At 45.3% G+C, this 22,865-nt stretch overlaps 1 protein-coding gene across 1 annotated transcript; it reads left to right on the top strand.

The window, feature by feature from the left end:
* The first annotated feature begins 448 nt into the window (after positions 1–448).
* On the top strand, positions 449–22,710 carry SLX4 (SLX4 structure-specific endonuclease subunit). Its single transcript, XM_059826392.1, has 14 exons — positions 449–894; positions 2,077–2,340; positions 3,165–3,339; positions 5,800–6,015; positions 6,958–7,172; positions 8,278–8,591; positions 10,108–10,390; positions 11,232–11,320; positions 14,431–14,577; positions 16,350–16,519; positions 17,369–19,830; positions 20,805–20,907; positions 21,145–21,627; positions 22,261–22,710. Exons 1-14 carry the CDS (start codon positions 525–527, stop codon positions 22,595–22,597), a joined length of 5,628 nt encoding a protein of 1,875 aa, XP_059682375.1. The 5' UTR covers positions 449–524; the 3' UTR covers positions 22,598–22,710.
* Positions 22,711–22,865: the final 155 nt, after the last annotated feature.

Raw genomic sequence — 22,865 nt, 5'->3', positions numbered from 1 at the left:
TCTAATCTTACTACTTTATACAAATTCTCTCCTCCTTCAAAGTTCTACCCCAGCCCTGTCCCACAGTGCATCTGCGTATACCATCCTACATAACCACCTTTTTTTATTTCTTTATTTAAGGACTTTATTTAAAGTGTCTTTCTGAAGCCCTATAGCATATAATGAAGATCCTATGCATGCTTTGCACAAACTGAGGTGCTTAACTTACAGTCTGGAGACCTCTGAAGACCCAACTTGTCGATGGATTATGTGTGAAAGCAAGTGGGGTTCTTGGAAAGAGAATGTGCTCTACTAAATGGCTGTGAACTAAGAGTGGAAGAATGAACTGTCAGAACAGTGGAGAAGTGCCCGCTGTGTTGACCTCATTGAAGTCTGGAGAATGGCGATCTCTGAGGTGGCGGAAGGGACTTGGTGAAAATTGCAGGTCACGGAGGATGCAAACCTGAACTGACTCTGGTGTCTTCCCCTGCTCTCCCATCCTCACAGTGTCGTTAGGCCACAGTGTTACTGGAACCTGCAGGCCAATGGATGAACAGGACAATGATTTTAAAGAGTTGTGGGCGAATCTTTTGGGTAGAGCGAAGAAAAAGGCTGGGGATGCTGAGGCAGCGAAGAGGGCTCAGAACAGGTCAAAGAGCACTGCGGCGAGAAGCAAATTACAAAGAGGCAAATCTGCTGCAAGGAGCCAAAACCATCATCACTTACCAGCAGCAAAGGAAACAAACTTGCCTCAAGATTTGGGTCCAAAGGAGCAAACATTGGTGCACAAAGAAGATGGTGACACTGTGGCCTGTAGTAGTGGTGAAACGGCACAAGAAGATGGAAGGAGAAACCCTTGCCCTGCCAGTCAGCTGAGTACAGTGGCTAGTGAGTGTAGCCAGAGGACCCTGACAGGTGAGTGAACCGAAATCTTTCAAACAGAAGATAGGCTAGGACAGAAAACACTCTGTAGTTCAGTGGAGCTCTTCAGTACATACCTCTTCAGAGGTATGTACCTCTCGGGGGTACATACAGCAGCACTGGTCAAAGCAGAGTTGCATCTTGTGTTTCCATCTACACTTAGCTACTTAGGATTATCCGGGGGTGCATTCTGTGCTACAGGCAGGCAGAAAATGTCCTTCAGTAAGGTGAAGCATTGGTACAAAGTGATGTGTTATGGAGTCATTATTCACTGGTTTTTGCAAAATCAGAACTGAGAAAAACACCGTCAAATCATCTAGAAGCAAGCTTAGAATATATTGAGGTGCTTTTTCACCGAGAGCATCATTGCATTGTGAAATATATTGCCACTGGATGTTGTCAAGGCCAAAAATATAAAGGAGTTAAGAAAGGTTTTGGATTAATTCAAAAAGGATTAATCCTTCAGTGGTTATTAAACATGATGGCCAGAATGCAGTCACCGGTGCTGGAAGTCCTTAAACTGATAAATAAGGTCAGCCAGGAGAAGGATTATTTTGTACCTGTCCTGTCCTGATCAACCCTTTCTTAAGTATATGTTGCTGACTGCTCAGAGATAAGATACTGGGCTGGCGAGATCTTTGGTCCCATCTTGCATGCTGCCCCTATCCACAGGATACCTCAAGCAGAACAGTGGTATGTTGAGGTGTTAGTTTGGCATTGCCTCTGCCTCCTGCTTGTTACCACCTCTATTGGGGACTCATGGTCCCTTCAGCTCAGAGCCACAGATGGGGTTTGGAGATCAAAGCAAAGAACAGCAGGAACCACAGGACATCCTGCAGTGGGAACGCTGGGGAGATTGGGGCTGTAGGGCTGCCTTGCTTGTTGCTCTCGCTAGTGACATTCAGGCAAGGCCTTCCTTAATATTCCTTCCTCTAAAAGGGATATAGAGATATCTAAACTCCACTGTAGCACAGAAGCCTGATACTGTTACTGTAGTTAGCAAGTACAAAGTCACGTAATAGCTAAAATTGTTCACTTCTTCCTCTAAGAATGGCTGCTGCAAAACTGAGCCTGGCTTAGGCTGCTGTTGGGGAAGGCTTCCCAGCAGCTCTCTGGGCAGCTCAGCTATGTGTTTAAAACTGACTGGTAAAGCTCAGGTGTTTTCTCTCCCTCTAGTAAATACTCTGAGTGGCTGTTCCCAGACTACATTATCCTTCCATCCTGCTACACAGCCAGGGACCTGCTCTTCACCCACCTCAAAGATACCGCCGCTCGCAGGGTCGAAGATGCGGGTAGCAGAGCTGGTAGTGGAGAGAATGCAGCAATTCAAGAGAGTGGCACCTGAGCAGCTAAAACACAGCACAGATGATAGTTTGCCAAAGTCTGTAGCCAGCGAGGATTTCCCTGATGAAAGCCAGGAGCAGAATCCATCAGAGAATGGTACGTTTCTCTTGTTACCTCTTGTACCTGCAGAAAGGGTGCTGTGGGCTGGTGAGAATGGTTGCATGAGAAGCAGTTTGGATTCCTGGGCTTTGTTCCCAACTAGCCTAGTGGCTCAGTGTGCAGCACTGAATAAATCACTCCAGATCGCTGAGAAAACTTGCTTTCTCTATTGTTAAAGGACTATCCGTACTTTTCTCCCAGCTTTTCTCTGAGGCTGAATTAACCTTATGCTCAATGCTGGAGGGATAATTGTCTTCTTGGAAACAGGTTGAAATTCCCACAGGATCAGTGAACTTTGTCATCCTTCCCTTGGGACAGTGTTAGGTAGCTGTTAGGTAAATATGACTCGTAGGTAGCCCCCATCTTTGGTAGATCTCCAAGCACTCTACAAAAGTAGTATGTTTTATGCAGGTGAATTGAATTCACAGCAGTTTTACTCTGGTTTGGTTCTTTATAAGTCAAGACCCTGTTGGTTCTGTACGGACATGAAAATCTGCTGTGTTTTATGATGTAGTGTATAAGATCCCATGTTCTCCCCAGAAACTTTAGCCAAAACTTGCCCTTCATTTGGCTCTGACATGTGACATACTGTGAATGAATTGCCACCTCCTGCTCCAGCGTGGTGCAGGCCTGTAGCATTTAAAAAGTGCCATTTGTACATTCCCTTGTGAGAAATCAAAGGTGAAGATGCAAGAGAAAGATTTCAGTTAATTTTTACGTGCCTAGTTTAATAAACTAATAATGACAAGTATGACAGCTCCGTGCCTTTCGTACAGGATTCTCAGTTTTCTGTCTTAGATCATCTCTCCATTCTTTGCCAGATACCCACCACCTTCCATCCATGGAGCATGACGATTCTCTGGCTTTGGCTCTTCAGCAGGAAACCAAAGAGGAAGCCCTGGCAAGCCTAGAGGATGCAGGCTTGTTTTTCTGTCAGATCTGCCAGAAGGACCTCTCAGCCATGAACACAACGCGACGAGAGCAGCATGTTAACAGGTGAAAGACCAGCATGATGTGTCCTTTCCATATACTCTCCCCCTTAACCTCATAGACTGCTCACTCAGCTTAGCCATTACAGAACATGGTAGCAGGGGAATCTGCATAGTGGCATTGACCTTTATGGCTTGAATTAACAGCACTTTCAGAGGACAAGAGTGTTTTGATTTGTCCAGTCTTACATCACGTTGTCTACAGCTGCAGCTTTAGAGGTGTTACTGCTGTTTCCATCTTCAGATATTTACTGCTGCTTGAGAGGACAGATTGTAAAACCGTGACAGTGTGTCAGAAATGCTTTTTGGAAATTAAGTCTGCTTTCTGAATTATTAAGCGTGTAATCGTAAAATGAGGTTATATTAGCCATGGGTTTTTTGATAGCAGTCTTCATCACAAGAGATAAAGCTGTAGATGGATAGATGCACTGGCAAACTAGTAATCGCCAGTCATAGTGCATCAGATGAATGGTCTCTTACACAGCCCCGTGTATATAAGTAATGTGTGTCATTACCTAATCAGGGGGTGGTTTTTACAACAGGTACTGTAGATCCAGGATTTCACACCCTGAATCTCTTTGGAGACGACAGAAAAAGAACTGTCGCAAATGAGTGGTTTAGGCCGCTTAAAGAATCACCCCGTCATGGGTATTGGCAAAAACGATTTTAATAGAAGTTTATAAAATGCAACTTAACAGAATTCAATGGCAAGGTCCACTTACTAAAACATACAAAGGAAAATCAAATTAGAATCAACTCAGAATGATTTATACATAGAGAGAGCGCGGAGAAACAAAAGGGATAAAAATAGGAAAGACCCTCCTGTTGAGTCACCAGGTTCAGAATGGACTCCCTTGCTTTCTAAACTTCTCAAAGAGGAGCTTAGGTGAAGCTGAATCCAGACTTAGTCTCAGACTTTGTCAACAGTTCATGTCTAAAGGAAAGGGTATAAGGACTAAAGAAATCCTCCCGTTGAGTCATGAGGTTCGGAATAGACCCCCTTGCTTTCTAAACTTCTCAGAGAGGAGTCTAAGTGTGGCTAGGTCTAATCCTAGTCCCAGACCTGGTCAACGGGTTTTATCTAAAGGATTATGTGTATTTAGCAGCAATTTGAGGTTCATTCACAGTTTGAGGTAAATCATAAGATTTTAGCAGCACTTAATCGTGGATTAGTTTTAAGATTTACAAAGCAAGCTCATCACAACAATAACTTGATTACAGATCAATTTACACACACTCACAGACATAAAGATAAGATATATACAAGAATATATAATTTTGCTAAAAATTCCCCTCGATTTCAGTGAAAATACTCCCTTCAAATGTCTCGGCATTTCTCAACAGGCCAGAGTTGAGTCTCGGGGAGGAGAAGGTTTTAGCCCAGGTCCGGTCACCAGCTCGGTGCAGTCCTCCAAAATTTCACAAACTGGAGAGTTTGCGAAACTCTGAGAGGCGTCCCACTCAGAGGGAGATGCCAGTCACAGCCCGCTGCAGTCCAGGAGAGCTCAAAGGGTCTCACTTGGGACCGCTGTTTATAGGCTCACAGGATGACTGGCTTCAGTCATTAGTAAAATGATGGGATTTCTGTAACCATGGTGTCGTTCCGCTTGTGTTACGATCCTGAAAAGGAGTGCTCCAGGGCTGTTAGGGAATGATGGATTGTCCCATTCTTCTTGCGCTCGTTACCTGCCTCAGTCAGGTAACAGGAGTGCCTGGTACAGTCAGTGCTGTTCCCTGCCTTAGCCATGCAAGAATTCCTGGAACCGTCAAGGGACACTTAACCACCCAACTCGTTACACAAAGGTCAGGGCCTAGCTGGAGTTCCTGAGATCATAGAGCAGTCCAGGGGAGAGGGGGAAGGAATGCACCACCACAAGAACAATTAAAAGTTTTTACATAGTTTTGGCCTACTAGAAATTATTAGAAGTTCATTATCCTTCACTCTGAAGTGCAGTGTTGACTTCGACTGGTCCCTTTTCTGTGACATAAAACACTGTCCTTGTCAAGTGGGATATCTGATTTGAAAACGCTTGCATTCTTGACACTGCATGTGATCATGCCTACAAAAGTAGTAAGAAGGACAAGAAATAGTCCTGTTTCAGGTGAGGAAGAATTGCCATTTCTCTGGTAGGGTGATTCTTTTTTTAATGGTTAGCGGGAATGTTAGAATGAATGCAGAAAGAGGGATTAGGTGATGGACACGCAGTGAAGTTAAAGAAGGTTATTACCTGCGCTTGCTTCTGAGCAGCATGTTTTTAATTTCCCTCTGAGGCCATAATTTCCATGTAGCTGTTATACATCATACTCATCACAGTGGTGGGTACATAATTCTTGTTTGTTTAGGGGCTGTTTCTTTGGCTGTTGCAGATACTAGGGGTGATTGTGCTCCCTTTTCCTTACTATGGCTTAAATCTTAGCGTAGACAGTTTTAAAGTCGTCAGAGGTAAGCTTTGCCATCATCTCGCAGGTGTCTGGATGAGATGGAAGAAGCGCAGATGTCATCCTCCAGCAAACCACTGGTCCCTGAATGTCCCATCTGCGGGAAGCAGTTCCAAACCCCACAGAGCCGAGTCAGTCACTTGAAACGCTGTGCTGTCGAGATGGATGTTCCTCCTAAGCTGCTTCTTCAGGCAGTGCAGTTGCAGGTGTCCTCGCTTGGTGATGCACCTCTTCAGTGTCCCAGGTAAGCTGGTGAAAATAAAAGATGCTGAAAACTTTCTTTTGGCCTGAGAGACATTGACCATTCATAAAAAGATCAAGTAGAGCCATGACCCAGTACCACATAAGTAGAATGTGGTAGTTAGTTGGAGAAATTATCTTGCTTTCCTTCAAAAGTGGTCAGGTGGTGAATGACTTTAAAAGTCAGCAGGCGGGAGCAAAACGGGGAGTAAATAATCTTACACTGGTTTGACAGAAGTACTTGTGCTCTGTGAGGCAATTAGGCAGTAAAGCTGAATGGTGTGTTTGAGCTTATTAAGCAAACCACATAGTACGAGTATGCAGTGTCTCTTGAGCATCTGTCGTGCCAATGCCTCAACTGTTCAGCTTGTGGCTGCACTGGATATATGTGCTTTACACAAGCCAAGGAAGAAACAGACGTGGTGTTTTGAAATGTGCTCGGTGCAGAGCTGCATCTGCTGTCTTGGATTTGAGCAGAATCTTCAGAGTACAGCAAGTGGTGCCTGACTGAATTTGTAGAAGGGCTCATAAGTCCCTTTGTGCTGAGGAAGGACCGTTTCCTGTTCCCTGCGGAAGCAGAAGAGTGGGAAAGCATTTTCTGGTGATGTTGGTTTTGCGCTGCTTCAACTTGTTTATTCCCCTTTGGTATAAAAAAGCGTTCAAGGTAGAGATAGCAGATGGTTGCATCAGTGCGGTGGTCTTGTGCTTACCTCTTCAAAATAAGATTTTCAAATAAGATTTAGGGCAATGAGATTGCCCTAAATTCCATGGATGGTAAGAAATCCTTTGCTCTCTGCTAGGGAAGAAAGTAGTGAATAGTTTCTCATTATCCTGGATATGGGAATCTCTCTGAGCAAGTAGAGCAGCTGGTCTGGAGTGCTCAGTGTTTCTTGTCTCTGATCCAGCCACATTAACTTGGGCTTCCTGCTGCATTCTTGTATTTCAGCAATCAACCAAACAGGTCAAAGCGAAAAGGCTCCTCCAAAGAGGACTCCAAGAAAATACAGAAGAGGGCCAAAATGGAGACTAAGGATGAAGATTTGCTGGTTGCTATGGCAATGTCACGCTCTCTGTTGGAGCAAGAAAAGCAGGAACAAGCAAAATCAGTTACAAATGTGAAACCAGTGGCTGCTTTGCCGATCAAATGGAAGCCAGGATCAGGTATGTGTTAAAGCGAGTTAGTGTCAAAGGCTGTGTTATTGGAGGAGTAATGTAACACAGCCTGCTCTTCACTAAAACTTTCCTGTTGGGTATAGGAGGGATGACAGCCCTGTTTCTGTTTTGTTTAAGCTGTCAGAGCTTCAGCAATATGCAGTATCCACACACAGTCAAGGAAGACTGCAGGATGTCCATGGGTTTTAGTGAAATCCCTTAGGAATCTTATGCTTTTTTTCACTGATTGATTGTTTTGAATCTGTAAAATAGTCTTAAGATAAGCTGCTGGTTTTTGTAAACCGTGGAAGTGAAAAGAAGTAACATGAAAAGATTATTGTTATTTTTCCTGCAGCAGATTTTTTCTATTCATCCTGCTGCAACCTGGATTAATGCAGCTTTTTCAGCCTTATCTCTTATCTCTGTTTTCTTTCTGTACTGTACATATGAGTATACTACATGCTCTTGAGCATGTGCTTTGCTATTTCAGTGTACAGAAAAGTTTAGAAAGGAAGAGAACTGCCAGGGGAGAGCGTTGAGTGCTGTACAGAGGGGAGACTTCACTCTTCATGACCCTGCTCAGGTCTCCTTCTGCCAATAAGTACTCCCAGTTGGATTTGGGGTTGGGCATTAGTAAGGCAAATGTAGTAAGACACAGGATTTCCAAGTGAAAGCTGCTCAGTGTTTGTGTGAGCTGTGGTTTGGTATCATCAGTGACCAGTACACAAGCAAAGGAGTCCTTCACGGATTTGTTGGCATTTTTCTCTCCCTTTTTTGTGAAGCACTGCCGTACAGGCACCGTTCCATGGGTCTGGGAGGTAGACTGCATGGATATCAGTTGCTTCCATAACGATCAGCTTTTGTAGAGATGTGACAGCTCCCAACAGGCAGCAGAGCAGCGCGAGCAAGAGTCAGTCTTTTCTGGACTTCATTTCTCCCATAACGGTGATGTGAGGCTTCGGACTACCTGCGGGAATCTTAAGAGTTGTGTTCAGCTTGTTGTCTTTTGGTCATCACTGACTACAGCACTTGAAGGAGCTGGCATATTGAGCTCCTCTGCCTTATGCGTTCAGCTGTTTATTTATTTGGGTTCCTCTTCCTTTTCTTTTTAAAGAGAAAAAACGGCGTAAAAGAGGCCCAACTGCACCTCCACCATTACTGCTTCAGGACCCAGAGAAGGCCCGCAAAAGGATCCAAGAGCGAGTAGCTATGCTGCTTGCAGAAGAGGTGGAGTTCCCTCCCACCCCTCAGCTTCCCACTAGTAGGATTTTGGAGGATGAATCTGGGAAAGCAACCTGGCTCTTGCCATTGTCTAAAGCCAGGGAGTGCTTTTTATGGAATATCAGTGCTCTGACAGGACCCTGTGACCCTGAATCATTCTACACTGCTGGATTAACCCCTCCAATTGTACCTTGGAAGCCTGTGCAGGTGCGATGCTCTTTTGTCCTTGCTCTGATACTTGTGTGCCCTAGTTCACTTCCCCTGTAACCCTTCTGTTTCCTCATTTGGTATGTAAAGGAGTGATCCCCTGCCTCTGCACGCCCATACTGCTTGTGCCCTGTTGTCCCCTGGTCTCACACAGTTAGGTTTCATGATCTTGAACTTCCATTTCTCCCTTTCGGAGAGGAGGCCAAGGCTCACATTACCATGTTATTCCTTGAGCTTTCAGAAAATATAACTGATGGGAACAGAGACTACTGAGTAAAGGGACCCCATTGTGGTCATTTTGCCGCTAGTTTGTCCACGTTTACAGCAGCCTGACTCTTGTTTTCCTTCTTGGCACTTTTCTCTGATTGATTCTAGTATGAGCTTTGCCCATGTGTTGCAGTCAGCAAGGATCTGGGTGAACAGTTTAAACTGAAGACTGGTATTTGTCTGGCACAGAGGAGAAGGTGGGGCGCACCTAGAGTTGTAAAGGGAAGCATTTGCACTTCAGGCTTTCCCTGTGCATCCCACTGCCTCTTGTTGCATATGAGCTTTGATCCAATTTTCAGTTCCACTGTTTCATTCTGTTTTTCATCTAGATCTCCTGCCCCTTTCAATGCTCTGTTTTTTTATAAAAAGGGCCTGCAGAAGTAGACAAAGCTCTTTTGGTTTCATCACACACTTGCATGCTGAGAAGGATATCACTTCCCTTCCTTCCCTCATTCTTTTCTTGAAGAATTTGGTGCTTCTGTTCAAAAACTACTGTGCATATATAGGTGCTTTATTTAATACTCCTTCCCTAGTCAAAGCCCAGAGATTTTCACTGGCTTATGGCAAGCTAGGGCTGTACTGGAGGGGCTCCATTCTATGAAGATTTTTGACCTTTCGTTCAAGCCAAAAACTGCCAGAGAAGTTTAAAAATAAAAAGTAGAAAAGCCTTTAAAATCATGGCAAGAGTATGTTTTCCCATCTGATTCTTTCCATTCACAGAAATGGCTAAACCATTTTTACTTAGAAATAAACAAACAAAACTATTTTTATTGGGGAACAGAGACCAAACCTGGAAAATATCAGCTCCAAGGTGAAGTTTGATTTAGTTACATGTAACTGCAAAAGCATTTCAGAACTCAGAACAGAAGCACCTGGAGAGCTTCAGCTGTGACTGTTGCCAGGCGCTCCAGCTATAATGAAATATTTAGAAGTTGGAGCAGGAGCATTTCCACCATCCTTTCTCCCTGCTTGGCAATTGCCTGCACAGACATGCTCCTGGAGAAACCACCTTTTCTGCATTTTCTGTTGTAGTTTCCTTTCTTCTGTTCAGAGCTGTCTTATCTCTGGAGAGTCCTTCATAAAACTGCAGAGAGCTTTTGCCTCAGAAGCCCCTGTACCTGGGGAATGCTCTGTAATCTTTCACTGGATGTTTCAAAAGTATGAAGTAGAGACTGTACTCTGAGCTCTGCAAATACATAAAACGAGACCTAATCCATTGGTGTCTTTTTTTTCCTCCTCTTTTGATCAGAATCATAAGCCAGAGAACCTTCTGCCATCGGTGGGATCAGATCAGCCGAAAGTATCCCAGCAAATTCAGCCTGACCTCAGTTCTCATGAGCCCACGTGCACAGAGGCTGGAGGCCAAACTTCTGATGAGTCCAAGTCAGGCCCTGAAGGAGATGGGCAGTTTTTATCTCACAGCCAGAAGGATGCTCAGACCTTGCAGGACCTAGTTGAGTTGGCCAGGGAGGGACTTACCCTTACTCAGTGGAACCTTGATGTTGACCACGTTCAGGCAGCGGAGCAGCCAGGTAAGTTCTGGCAGCTTTGCGAGCCCTGTCCCTAGTCCCTTCAGCTACACAGAGCCAGACTTATGCTGTGCTAGGTTAGGAGAGCCATGACATCTCAGGATGTTGATGCTGATCTGGGAGGTGATATAGTGGGGGGACGTTTTTCTGCAGTAACCTTTAGATACAGTCAAGCTGATGTTTCTGAAATGATTCATAAATCCCAGCGTTTAAGAGAACTCCTGGACAGCAGATACTAAATTCTATTTTAAAATTCCCTTAAAGATATCAAAGTATTTTCTTCCAGGAGGGAGCCCAGACATGTTCAACAGCTGGGACAAAATCCTCATCCCTGCTATTTGGACAGTCTTTCTGTTATGTGCACTGTCTTTTCAGGTCTTGAGACAATTGTATGAGAGAGATGTGCAAGAGGGAGCTTTTTGTCTAGGTTGAAATGCGCATCCAAGATACATTCTGCCTGTCTGCTAGGATGAGACCGTGGTGTGTCCCATCCTGCTCTGTGTTATAGTTTTTTTCCCTCTGGAGGAAAACTGAGACGTGAGAGCAGAGGAGCATGCTGCACTCTGCGGTTCCTCCATCTGAATGATTATTGCACACACAGAGCTGCAGAAGATTGGTGTTGCTCATGGCTGAACGGTACTCGGGTACCCACAGCCTGTCACAGCCCAGAACCAGACCCTCCAATAAAGGCATGAGGGAGAGGCTGAGCCTTCAACTCAGTCAGGCTGGTTATAGCAGCTGTCTCGGGGAGCTGTCGTGGCAAGGATCCTGTTAGGAGTTCTTACATAACTCTGTCTCACAAAGAAGTTGTATGTGATTTGTGATGTGCATTTTCTTCTTTGAGGAAAAGAACTGACTTCCAGTGATACTCCACATAGTGGCTTTGTGCCCCCATCCAAAGAGAAGAGCCTCCTGATGAGCAGCTGTAAAAGAGTAAGGACAACCCTTTTTTTCCCACTTTTTTTTGTATTTGTTTATCACTGTAAAAAAGAAGCTATTGCTTTTGTGCAATTCATATTGTGGAATATTTCCCATTCCTTTCCATAGAAACAAAGAGGTGCTTAAGGTTCACAGTCACTCAGGAATCATCATGGGCACAGGTGAGATCAGCAGACGTGGTGGTATTTCATTGATGCCCACAAGCAGGCCTGGGGATTTTTCAGTCCTTGTCCTACCTGATGGTTTAAAATGACAGGTAACATAAGGCCAGTCTGTGCATAGTTTATATAAAGAGAACCAGGTTAAAGAGTTCTGTTATAGCACTACAAGTATTTGGGGTAGGAACTAGGGATGCAGCTGCAGTTAGGCAGTACTCTGCTTTAATGCCCAGGCTATCCAACAGAAAATTGGCTTCAGCCTGGGAGAGACAGAGCTGCCTGGTGCTTCCTCCAGCTACTTTGGGTGGTCCTGAATGGAGCTGTTCCTCCTCTGTCACCTTCCTCTCCACACCGTGCCTTGCAGTGGAAGAGAGAATTCTTGCAAGGACTGACTGACTCACAATGAATTCTCTCAGCTGGCATAAAAGCCTGATAGATGATGTGGAATGCTGTGAGGAAGATGAGCTCTTTTTTGCTGCTAATGTGAGCTTTTAAAAGGTTTAGTATAGAAAACCCTCAATTGTGGGAACATGTCAGAGGATCTAGCTTGAAAATCAGTGTGCTTTCTATGGTGACTAGTTGAAGAATACAGGCTAGTAAGTCACAGATTATTTTTTTATCAAGCCAGTAGTGTTCTGTAGATCACATCTTACCCAAGATGCACCAGTGGATATGTAATCCCTCATGGATGTATAATCAGTTTTCTTCAATTGAAGTGCATATAAAAAAACCTAATTCATCTTCTTACCAGGGTCATCCACTTTATCTGGTGAAACTTATTATCTTCGGTTTGATAATAAATAATCATGCCGTGATGCCAGATACATTTTGATGCCTTGAGAAAGCACTTCCATACTGTGCTAACAGAATTAAGAGACTTCTAAAAGGAGACAATTCTGTGAGGTGGGAATCTGCTAGACTTGAGCATCCCAGCTACTTGTTACAGAAACTCTAGATATTCTTTGGGGGTATTAAAAAAAATCCTTAGCAGGAAAAAACACCTTGTTTTATAAGCTTCCGAGTCTATTAAACCAGAGGCTTTTAGCAATACAGAAACTGTTCTGATACTGTTGTTGAAACCCAACTGCTACCAGCAGAACCAGTATGATAATTTTTTCGTATTTAGTTTGATTCCATGATAGTTTTCCTGAGCAAATGAAGTGTTGCTGAAGAGTTGGATTGCCAGTGGGAGAGATTTGTGCTTTATATGAGCACAGACGGAGCGTAACCACATAGAGCAAATACATCCATTGCCTTGGTAACACATCCCCCCACCCATGCTTCAGACCCTTGCCACATCTGTGGAGTCCAGTCTAGCTGGCCTCCTCAGTAGGAGAGAGTGTTCTGGAGTGTTCTCCAACACGAACACATGCCCACTCGGAGCTTTCTTCAAACTGGTCTGTTTGCTTTGCGCAGAGAATGGTGCAGCCAGGAGGTTTCTAGCCTTATTTAATTTCCCCATTCCTGATTCATAATTTTAGCATCAGCAGGAAAGCTGTTCTGGGCTTGCTGCCTGGAACGTAGCATCAGGAGTCTGTGTTTGCTGGCTTCTTGAGGTACTGTCTTGCAGGTATCCTACCTGCCAAGAATAAGAAAGCAAGAAACATCAGATTAGTTTCCAGACTGAGCTTCCTGTCTTCCCCTTAGAGATCAGTCCACACCACTGCCACGACATGCAGAGTCTTCTGTAGCCCACCTATGAAGGCCTGGAAGAAGTCTTCCGGTGTGTGCTGCTGTTTTGGTGCTAATTAGTGTTGGCTGCCCGCAAACACATGCTGGAGCGAGTAGAAATGTGGGGTTTCCACAGTCCACTGCTAATGTAGAAACCTGCTAATAAAATAAAGAGCTGTGTTGTTCCAGGTGGAACTGCATCTCATGCAGATGTTCACTGGAATAAAACTTGCAGTTCCTCAACTCTGCAGTAGGTTTGAAAAGCACAAGGTCAATGATTAGCGTGCTAACTATAAACTGGTTTCCACTTACAGTCAGACAGCCTCTCAACCATGAGATGAGGGTATTTCACACTTCTCTGAAGCACTGGCCACCTCCAGAGCCGCAACGCTTGCATAGAGGGGTCTGAGTCTTTAGAAGATTGCCTGGGGTGGGTTCGTACTGGGAGCAGCTCCAGAGCAGAAACAGAGCATTCATCATTGCTGTCTTTGGCAGCGTGCCCCAGGCCTGACCTTACCATCACCAGTAACCAGTCACAGGTAGCTCAGTCAACAAGCCCTTCCCAAAATTCCAGCAAGGGGTTCTCGAACGGTAATAGAAATTATGTTTCTTTTTTATTCACAGTTGAGTGGAATTTTCAAAAGGGGTTTCAGTAGCAAGCACATAAGTTCCTTTGAACTAGACACCTACATCAGTTTTATTCTATGTGGGCCCCTTGTTGCAGAGCTGCTCTTCTCAGCTGTAATTGCCAGACAGTGAATGAGAGAAGAAAGGCTCATTACCCCATCCCTGAGTCATCCTCTTTTCTCTTACTCTAATTATAGTGAATTGAGTTCAAGTCCGTCAAAATGGAAATTACAGTTTCCTAAAAATGTGGTGGAAGGCAGTAGATCAAGAGGCCAACTGTAGGCAGTGGCTAGACCACATCAGGAAATGGTGTGGTGGAGATCTGAGGGTGATAATGTGCTGTAATACAAGGCAGAACAAGTACTTTAGAATATAACACGACTGGCCTTTCTTCACAATTGCCAGACTGTGAAAAAGTGGAGGAAAACAAAGCCAGAAATGTCTGTTAGACTTGTCTGCTTATTTGTCATATGGAAGACCTGAAGTTGATAATGCTGATGATTAGCTTCAGGAGGCAAAGGCAGTGTGTCCAGGCTGGGGCCCAAAGTACAGCAATGCTGATAAACTGGTTATTCCCTTCTTATTTTTCAGGGAAATGTTTGACAGCTGTAACGTAACTTCTGCCTTTGTGTTCCTTCTGTGTTCTAGTCCTCTCTCAGGCTGCTGGCTCAAGATTTCAGTGCCATGGTCAACAACCCCCACTTAAGTGATGTCCAGTTCCAGGTGGACTCTGGGGAAGTCCTTTATGCCCACATGTTTGTGTTGTACGCACGGTGTCCACAGGCCATTCAAGTTGTAAGTACTGCTGACATACTTTCCTCCTCTGCTTCAGGAAAGCCCAGTCTGCCCACACCTACAATCAGTTCATGCTACAGAATCAGCACAGAGCACTGCTGGGCCTATTGGCAAGTGCCTCTGCACCCGCAGTGGTTTTTCAGCTCAGGAAACCAGAATCCTGACAAAGTGGTGGAAAATGTGGTACTTTTTCTGAGGAGACTGGGGAGGCAAGGATCCTTCCTTGCATTCTGCCCGTGAGCAATGGAGGAAGCTTACTAAGTGCTTTTTGCCCTTGAATTTTTGTACCTGTGCAAGTGCAGACTGCCTTGTCCATCTTGGTGTGTCCTGCCTGTCACCCAGGCTGGGAAGCTGGAGTATGGAGTAGAGAGATTCTGGGAAGTACTTGAAAATAACCTACACAGAGGTTTTGTCACTCTCAGAGTTGCTTTGGAGGTAGCTGCACTGAACTGTGCTTTTTGCAAGGCTAGTGAAGTAGTTCTTATATTCCCAGAAGCATTTTGGGTTGAATAGTTCCCAGCCTGCTCCTATGCAGCCTCCTGTCGGGACAGTGAAAGGCACTGAGCCTAAGATTTGAACTCTGCTATTTCACAGAGCTGCCACTAGTCCATACAGCCAGCTCCCTAACAAAGGGGCCTTTCTTTAAAGCTGCCCTTTTGGAAACAGTGGAATTAGTTTTATCCTCATGCATGTACTTTCCACCCAAGGTGACTTGGGCCATTTTTAAGGGGTCCGTGAAAGCTCAGGGAGGGGAAGCAAGTTCCTATATATAGGAATATATACAGCAGTATATATTCCTATATACAGCAGTCTGAATGTGAAATTTCATAAGGGATCTTCACAACCACTAGCAAATGTGTGTGTGCCCACAAATGAAAGGACTTTAAAAGCCCCTGGGTTAGCCAGGTTCTTATTATTTCCCTGCAACTCTGCCTGTCTTCAGCATTCCCATCCACTGTTTGCATGGGCAGGAACCATTTGTGTGGGTAGAGTTGTAGGATTGGCCCCGTGCTGCATTTTTGATCCTGGAGAGAGTTGTTTTCCTGTAAGTCCTCACCTGCAGAGCAACGTTTCATGTTTATTTTCTGTATAGATGAGGGAGTACGCTTCTTTGTCAAAGATTTTGGGTAACAAGGAGGCAGTAATTAATCAGAGATGATTTCGGAGCTCACGTTTTCTGTTGGATGGCATTCCTTAACTTTGGAGGGTTTCAGATACCACAATACGTGATTTGGCTGCAAAAGAAGTGAGACGTTACTGACCTGGAGATGCATTTTCGCCAAAACCTGAGATCAAGTTGGACCCACGTAGATAATGGTCCAGTTCAGTGGAGTAGTATTTTGTATGGTGTATTTTTTCCTGTGAGACACCAGGAGGACTAGAGTTCTGGTAGTGCATCAAGGGTAGGTAAATTCAAAACAGATCAGAGGAAGCTCGCTTGTAGAGAGGTGTAGATAACTCTGGAAATTGTGCTCTGGGAAGTAATTTGATTCCAAAACTAACTGGAGAACTCTGAGACCATCTTTCATATGTGTGACTAAAACAACGAGTAGTCAAACTTTATCCAAGCTAAAAGCTGTAGGGTCAGGAAGGAAGTGGCCTGTTCCGTATGAAGCTCTGCGTAACTGATCATCTTGGTTTCCCTCGGAGGCATCAGGTCCTGGTCCCAGGGTAAGACTTTGCTGAATGAAAGGAGTAAGCTGATAGGAACAAGAACATTGGCCTTGCTTTTCCATTACTAGCAAACAGACTTTGCTTTCTTCTTACCCCAGGTTCACAGCCAAGGCTTCTTAGTGGAGGAGGACGGGAACGCACAGACACGCCGTGTGCTGCTGAGTGACGTGACAGGAGAGGCGGTGTGTGCGTTCCTGCGATACCTTTACGCTGCTGATGCTGACATCCCTGCTGGGGTGCTGCCCCAGGTGGGGGCTCTGGCAGCCAGGTTTGTATAGTGAGCATGTTTTGGATCCCCTCGTGCTTTCAGCCACACAGACCCCAACCTGATATCTTCCATTGCAGTTTTAGTGGCTTACAAATTCCATAGTCCTCTGCTTACATCTTAAATGAAACTTGCGCATAAGAACATCCTACCCTCATATTTTCCATGAGTTTCTCTTCAGGTTGTATCTGTGTTGAGATTTTCTGTGTTCAGTATATGCTTAGCAGACTTTTGCCAAGAGTTTTGTCCCAGGGTGTTTATTGACAGCTGATGTTGACGATGATGAGCATATCTTCTGTATGTGATTCTCAAAGCATTGCACTAGCGATGCACTTAATCTGAACAACACTTGCATAATGTATTGGATGCTTAGAACTCTAAGGTGTTGATCCTCGGTCGTGATCCTAGGCGCGCACTAGTTAAAGAGTTTGAAATAGGAGCAGTTGCTGAGATACGGAGCGGGGGGGTGGAAATGGTTGGGTCTTGCCAAAATGTATGTACAGAAGTGCCATGTCACTCCAAAAAGCCGTGAAGCTTGCACATGGCAGACATTATCCAGCCCCAGCCATTCCATGGGGCTCTCACCAGTGCAAATGGCAGAGGAGTGTTAGTGTAGTCATATACTTGTTTAGTCTTAAACATAAAAAGGGATGAGTGAGCCTGATGCTTTCATGTGAGTGACACCTGGAAAAGGGAATTCTGAATTTCAGGAGCATACTGGATCTTGTACATCTTAGGAAACCAGCATCCTCATGCAAATTCTTTACAAGGCTCACAAGAGTTACCAGGCAGCCAAATGGTGAAGAAATACTGGAGGAGGAAAATACTAACATTACTATTATATCCTTGCAGGTTTTGTGTGAGGGAACTGATGGCAAAGTGTGAAGACAACACTGGAGAGAGTCAGGTGTCTTCTGGAGTGGATTCAGAAGATGATCTTATCTCTGTGAGGGATGACAAAGATTGTGAGGACAGAGCTGAGAACTTCCAAGACCTCTTGAAGTCAGTGTGGGTGGGTGAAGATGAGGAGGAAGTAGCTATGCTGAACCCTGAATGCCAGAAGGAAGATGACAATGGGGTGGGTGAACAGGAGCTGGAGGAAATCTATGAGTTTGCTGCAACTCAGAGGAAGATGGTTCAAGGTGAAACAGAGGTGAGCGAGGGAACAGACTGCAGCATCTGCAGTGATACTGAGGCAGCCCAAGGTACAAACCAGCAAACTGAGGAGGAAGAGGTAAAGAGATCTGAATCTGCTTCAATAAGCAACAGCTTCAAAGATTTGAGGGATGACCATGATGTGGAAAGATCTAAAAGTAACTCGTCTGCACAAGAAGAGAAAATGCAGAATATAAATAGGTGCAAGAGTATGAATGAGCCACAGACCACTTTTGTGTCTCACTGCAGTGAATCTCAAAAATGGGACGTAGCATCCCATGGTGCCACTGCTAATGAAGGAGAGACCGTTAGGAGATGTGAAGGTGTGAAGGATTCCAAGTCATCTCAGGTCTCACATGATGAGGCAGATCACTGTGAAAAACAGTTTCCTGGCTTCCACGGTGATACTAATATAAATGAAAGTTATGAACGCTTATTTTCTGCAACTCAGGGAGATTACTGTGAACCTTCCGCAATGAAAGAAGTTATCAAAGAATCAGAAAAGGCTTTTAGTGAAAAACATGTTGATGTTAATGATTCACTTCTGTACAGCAAGTCCCAAAAAGACCTCTCTCCACGTAGGAACGGTTTTTATGGGAGTCCTTCTCCCAAACCGTATGTGCCCCTTTTTCCTGCTGTTGGCTCTTCACCTGCATCTCCAAAATCAGAGAGAGAGTTTGCCAGGGAATGCGTGTCAACACCAAAGCAAAACAAAAAGGAAAAATCATTCCCATCTGATGAAATACACTTTCAGAAAGCCAATGAGCTGGATACTGCATCAAGAAACGAGAACACAATTTCTCTGGCAGAGATTCCCCACGTTGATTTAAACAAGCATACATATGTCCCAGTGTTGTCATCACCAGTCATCAGAACTCAGGATGCTGCAGCTCAGGGGAACAAGGAGGGTGATGTTATTGTTTTATCTTCTGATGATGAAATGGAGTTACAAGACAAGAAGTCGCCAGAGTCAGGCTCTGCTCCGAAGAAAATGGAAATCCCTGGGCAACTGAAATGTACAAACATAGAACGAGGTCCTGAGGTACCAAAACCCGAACGTAACTCATCAGTCACTGAAACAGAGCAGAGATCAACCCAGGTTTCATGTGGCGTTACAGATACAGTGCATATACATAATGATGTAAAGATGTCCACTGAATTGTCTCTCAGCAGACAAATAGATGCTTGTACGGAGAGCAAACGGAGTCCAAACCTGAGCCCTGAAAAAATGCTTGGTCATGAAATGTCTCCAGGTACAGACAGCTCCTGGCTAGTGCCAGGCACACCGGCTCTGAGCAAAAGCAGAAGTTCCTCAACACAGACTCAGGTCACAAGTATTAATTCTTTAAAGAGTCCAGGATCTAAACTCAGCACAAAGAACTTAGCAGCCGGTAATAGTAACCATGAAATGACTGAAAATTTAATAAAAGTTCGTGAAACAACATTGTCAGACGAACGTTTGCCTACGGAGAGCTCAGTCAGTGAAAGGAGCCCTTCCAGCAGCCCAGCAGCAGGATCATTTTCCAAGAACTCCCCACCACTTTCTCCAGTGGATCCAGTTCTCCTGTCCCCTGGCCACACCAACAGAAAAAGAAAACGTGCCAAGATCTCATTTTTATCCGAACCTGTGCCTCCATGCCATGAGCAGTCGTTGGAAGATAAAACAAATATCAGTGTAGTTGAGGTAGAGGACAGTGAAAAGGAAGTAAGCCTGCCTTCTTTGAGTAGTAGCGTCTTGCTTTGTGACGAGCCCCCACTCCCTGTTGATGACTGCTGGCACATTGAGTATCTGTCTCCAGTCAGAGGTAACAGCCAGGACTCCAGCCAGGTCAGCCGTGCAAAGACCGGCACTGCCAGCAGCCCCAGACCTGGCTCTTGGCATAACCAGTGCGAGAGCCCAGGCCACGTGCAGGAAATAAAGGGCAGTACCCCTCTTCGAGGAAGTCCTGTTGGCAGAAGAACAGCTTTGCTCTGTCTTGAAAAGAGTCCTATTGAGGCGTGTTCATCAGTGGGCAGTAGACCGAGTTACCTGAACTCCAAAATCTGGGATGACTGGAATGGAGAAGAGGAGGAAGATGAATTTCCAGAGGTGCTTCCTCTGTCTCAGAAGTTGTCAGCTGCAGCAGGTGCCTGTCAGACAGATCCTGTAAAGACTCCTGGTGAGAGTTTGTATTGATACTAGATTTATTGGACTAGGTTAAATTGTTTTCATATGAAGTGGTCATCTCACGTGTGGTTCACTTGATATGTTGAAAGGGTCTTTTGGCCTTCTGATCTGAAGTAGTTGTCAGGGCCAGGCACAAAGGAGGTACAGTCATCTTCTGATGTGGGAGAGAGCATATCTAAACGTGGGATTCCTGGAGCACAGCCACTTGTATTTCGGTCACACTGGTTTTGTGATAGTGATGGTACTCCTTGCAGAAGCTACGGGTACCTGGAGGAAAAAAAACCTAACCAAAACAGAACAAAAAAACTGCCTTCTGTTTGCTAGTTCTGGGCCCTCACAACAGACCTCTGCGTGCCCGGCACGTATCCTTGCATGGTTCCTTCCATCTAAGACCAGTAATTGATCTCATAGTATCTAATTAAGTAAGTTATTAATTATGCCATAATAAGTGATTAGTTTAACAGGTGTTTAGAACACGACGTGTGAGACTGACTGTGGTTCACAGTATCAGTAAATTGGTATCATTAAATCAGTATCTAACTCAGGACCCCAGGAGCTTGACTTGCTCAGTTTCTTCTGCATCAAGTCCCTCTTAGGAAATTCCCTTCCTGAGAGAAGAACCATTTTACAGAATTCAGTAAATGTGGTTTTTTAGCTGCCTTGCAAACATTGCTTGTTCTAACAAAGCCCTGAATGGGCTTTTATTCAGACATGACATATGTCTTGATTTAAGCTGTTTTCTGATTTAAAGTCAATAAAACCCAAGTATCCCAGTTTAGGAAAAAAGTGTTGGCTGTGCTGTTCAATATGAAGCTGAGTAATAAGGAAAAGAGCTTGCAGAAAAGTAGTGCTACTTAAACAATTATTGTATAATATTAGAGTATCTGCCGCTAAGAGAGGAAGATATCAGCCATTTTAAGTCCTTTCTGTACTAATTCTGATCACGGTAATTTCATTCTGCTGCAGAACCTTCCTGTCAGGAGAACGACAAGTGTCACAGCACTCCCATGACACCAATGCCAGCTTACTCCATCATGGAGACCCCAGAGCTGAAGAAGGAGTTGAGCAGGTTAGCATTACCTCCACGAGTACATCTCTTTATGAGCAGCAACTTGCTGGCAGGTAGTGTGAAAGAAAGCTCCTGGGTTGAAAGCGAAACCTCGGTGAAGCTCCAGTCAGTGTTTTTGGAGGTCATGTCACGCTTTTCCAGCTGACCGCTGGACTTCCTGGCCTGAGCCCCTTCCTGAGCTGTGACAGTGGAAGGTGCGGCATTACCTTAACCTAAGCTCCCACCTTTCTCTTTCAGATTTGGAGTTCGTGCTCTCCCAAAACGCCAGATGGTGTTGAAGCTGAAGGAGATATTCCAGTATACTCACCAGGATGTGGACTCTGACTTTGAGGATGAAATCCCAGCTTCCCAGCCTCCCCCGCAGAAGTCCCCGGCCAAACGCTCTAGGCAGTCAAAGGCAGACCGGACTGCAGGTGGAAAGCGTGCCAATGCCTCAAGGGCTGTGGGCAAAAGGAAGCAAGCTGCTGCGGCTTCATCAGTGCTCCCTGTGGGGAGGGCTGATGATGACCTTGTTGGATCCCGTGAAGCAGGCCGTGCAGCACCCGAGGAGGGAACTCAAATGACACATCACCCAGAAGGAGCCAAAGAGCAGAAAAGGTCATCTGTATCTCCAGAGAGATGGTCTCTGGCAGCTGATGGTGAGGAACCAATGCTCTCAGCATCTCAGGGGTCTGCAGTTTCTTCAGTGGATGGAAGTGACATCTCTTTCGGTTCACAGAGGTGAGGGAACAAATTACTAAACAAAACAGTCAATGGTGCAGGGCAGAGATGAGGTAGGAATATGGCAAACAGAGGTGAGTGTCTGTGTGGCCTACAGGGACCCTGCTACCTCCTTGGGCGTGTCATTTGAAGGTCAACACGCTCCTGCAAAAGAACCAGGCTTTGGTTTTTTAGTCTAATTCCCAGCAAGCTATTTGCAGAACACAAAAGTGCTTGCGGCTGTATGTGGGCAAGGCTGAAATCTGGCCTGCCTGATCTGTGCAAGTTGGAGCGACAAGGAGCACTCGGCGTTGACTGAGAACCTGCAGCTAGAGTAGGGAGAGGGCGGCACAGCGCTACTCGGCAGAGGCTGCCGCAGTATGGCAGCAGTAGGTGCTATGGGTCGGGAGCAAGGAATGCCAGGCAGCTCCGGGGCTGGGTGAGCAGGACCAGCGCTATCATCACTGGGATGAGGAAGTTTGTAGAACACGTGCCATGTTCTGCTTCACTCATTTTGTGGGTGCGGTGTTGGAGAGCCTGGGATCCTACAGAGGGTAGTCACAGGGTTGGCCACGAGGGATTTGGGGAGCTCAGGTCCTGTCCTTGATGGCCTCTTCTTTCTTTCATCTCTGGCCTACTTGATCTTGCTTTTAGTTCTTTTGTGAATGGATTTGAAGCCTGTGCTTTTGCATCCGAGGAGGAGGAAGAGGAGCTTCCGGCATCTCAGGCAGCGGCTCGGGAAGAAGATAAGCTGGAGGCAGTAAGGTGCTACATCCGTTCAAACACAGCCCTGTACCACAAGATTCTCTTTTATGAGCCAATTGAGCTGGCTGAGCTGCACACAGAGCTGAAACAGAACGGCATTAAAATTTCCAAGGCAAAGCTGCTGGACTTTTTAGATGCTCACTGTATCACATTTACCACAGCCGGAGCCCGGAAGGAGAAGGAACAGAAAAGAAAGGGGAAGAAAAAACAGAGGACACGATACTGAATGGAACCCACTCCTCCATCCTGAAAATTTTGTACGTGGAGGCCTTCCTGATAAGCTGGAAACCCGATTCCAGCCTGGTGCTAGCAGTGGTGCTGTGGTCGGTGGGTGCACTGCTCCTCCCTGTGGCCTGCTGTCAGATGACATGCCAGAGAATGGGTCTGAGCTGAGCTCCCGTCCCCAGCCCTCTGCTCCAAATTGCACAAACTCCTCCAGTCACTGTGCCTTCAGCACACAGGTCATCTGGAGCCTCTTTTTTTTTCCCCCAGTT

The sequence above is a fragment of the Gavia stellata genome, chromosome 18 (genome assembly GCF_030936135.1).
Source record: "Gavia stellata isolate bGavSte3 chromosome 18, bGavSte3.hap2, whole genome shotgun sequence".
Classification (NCBI taxonomy): Eukaryota; Metazoa; Chordata; class Aves; order Gaviiformes; family Gaviidae; genus Gavia; species Gavia stellata.
Note: the sequence above shows the minus strand (reverse complement) of the source record. Positions and strands in the feature narration are given on the sequence as shown.

Excerpts from the sequence above, each read along its gene's own strand:
- SLX4 (XM_059826392.1), top strand. The coding sequence starts at position 525 with ATGGATGAACAGGACAATGATTTTAAAGAGTTGTGGGCGAATCTTTTG. Across the intron at positions 2,341-3,164 it reads GCAGAATCCATCAGAGAATG|ATACCCACCACCTTCCATCC; the intron begins GTACGTTTCTCT and ends ATTCTTTGCCAG. Across the intron at positions 20,908-21,144 it reads CTGAAGAAGGAGTTGAGCAG|ATTTGGAGTTCGTGCTCTCC; the intron begins GTTAGCATTACC and ends TTTCTCTTTCAG.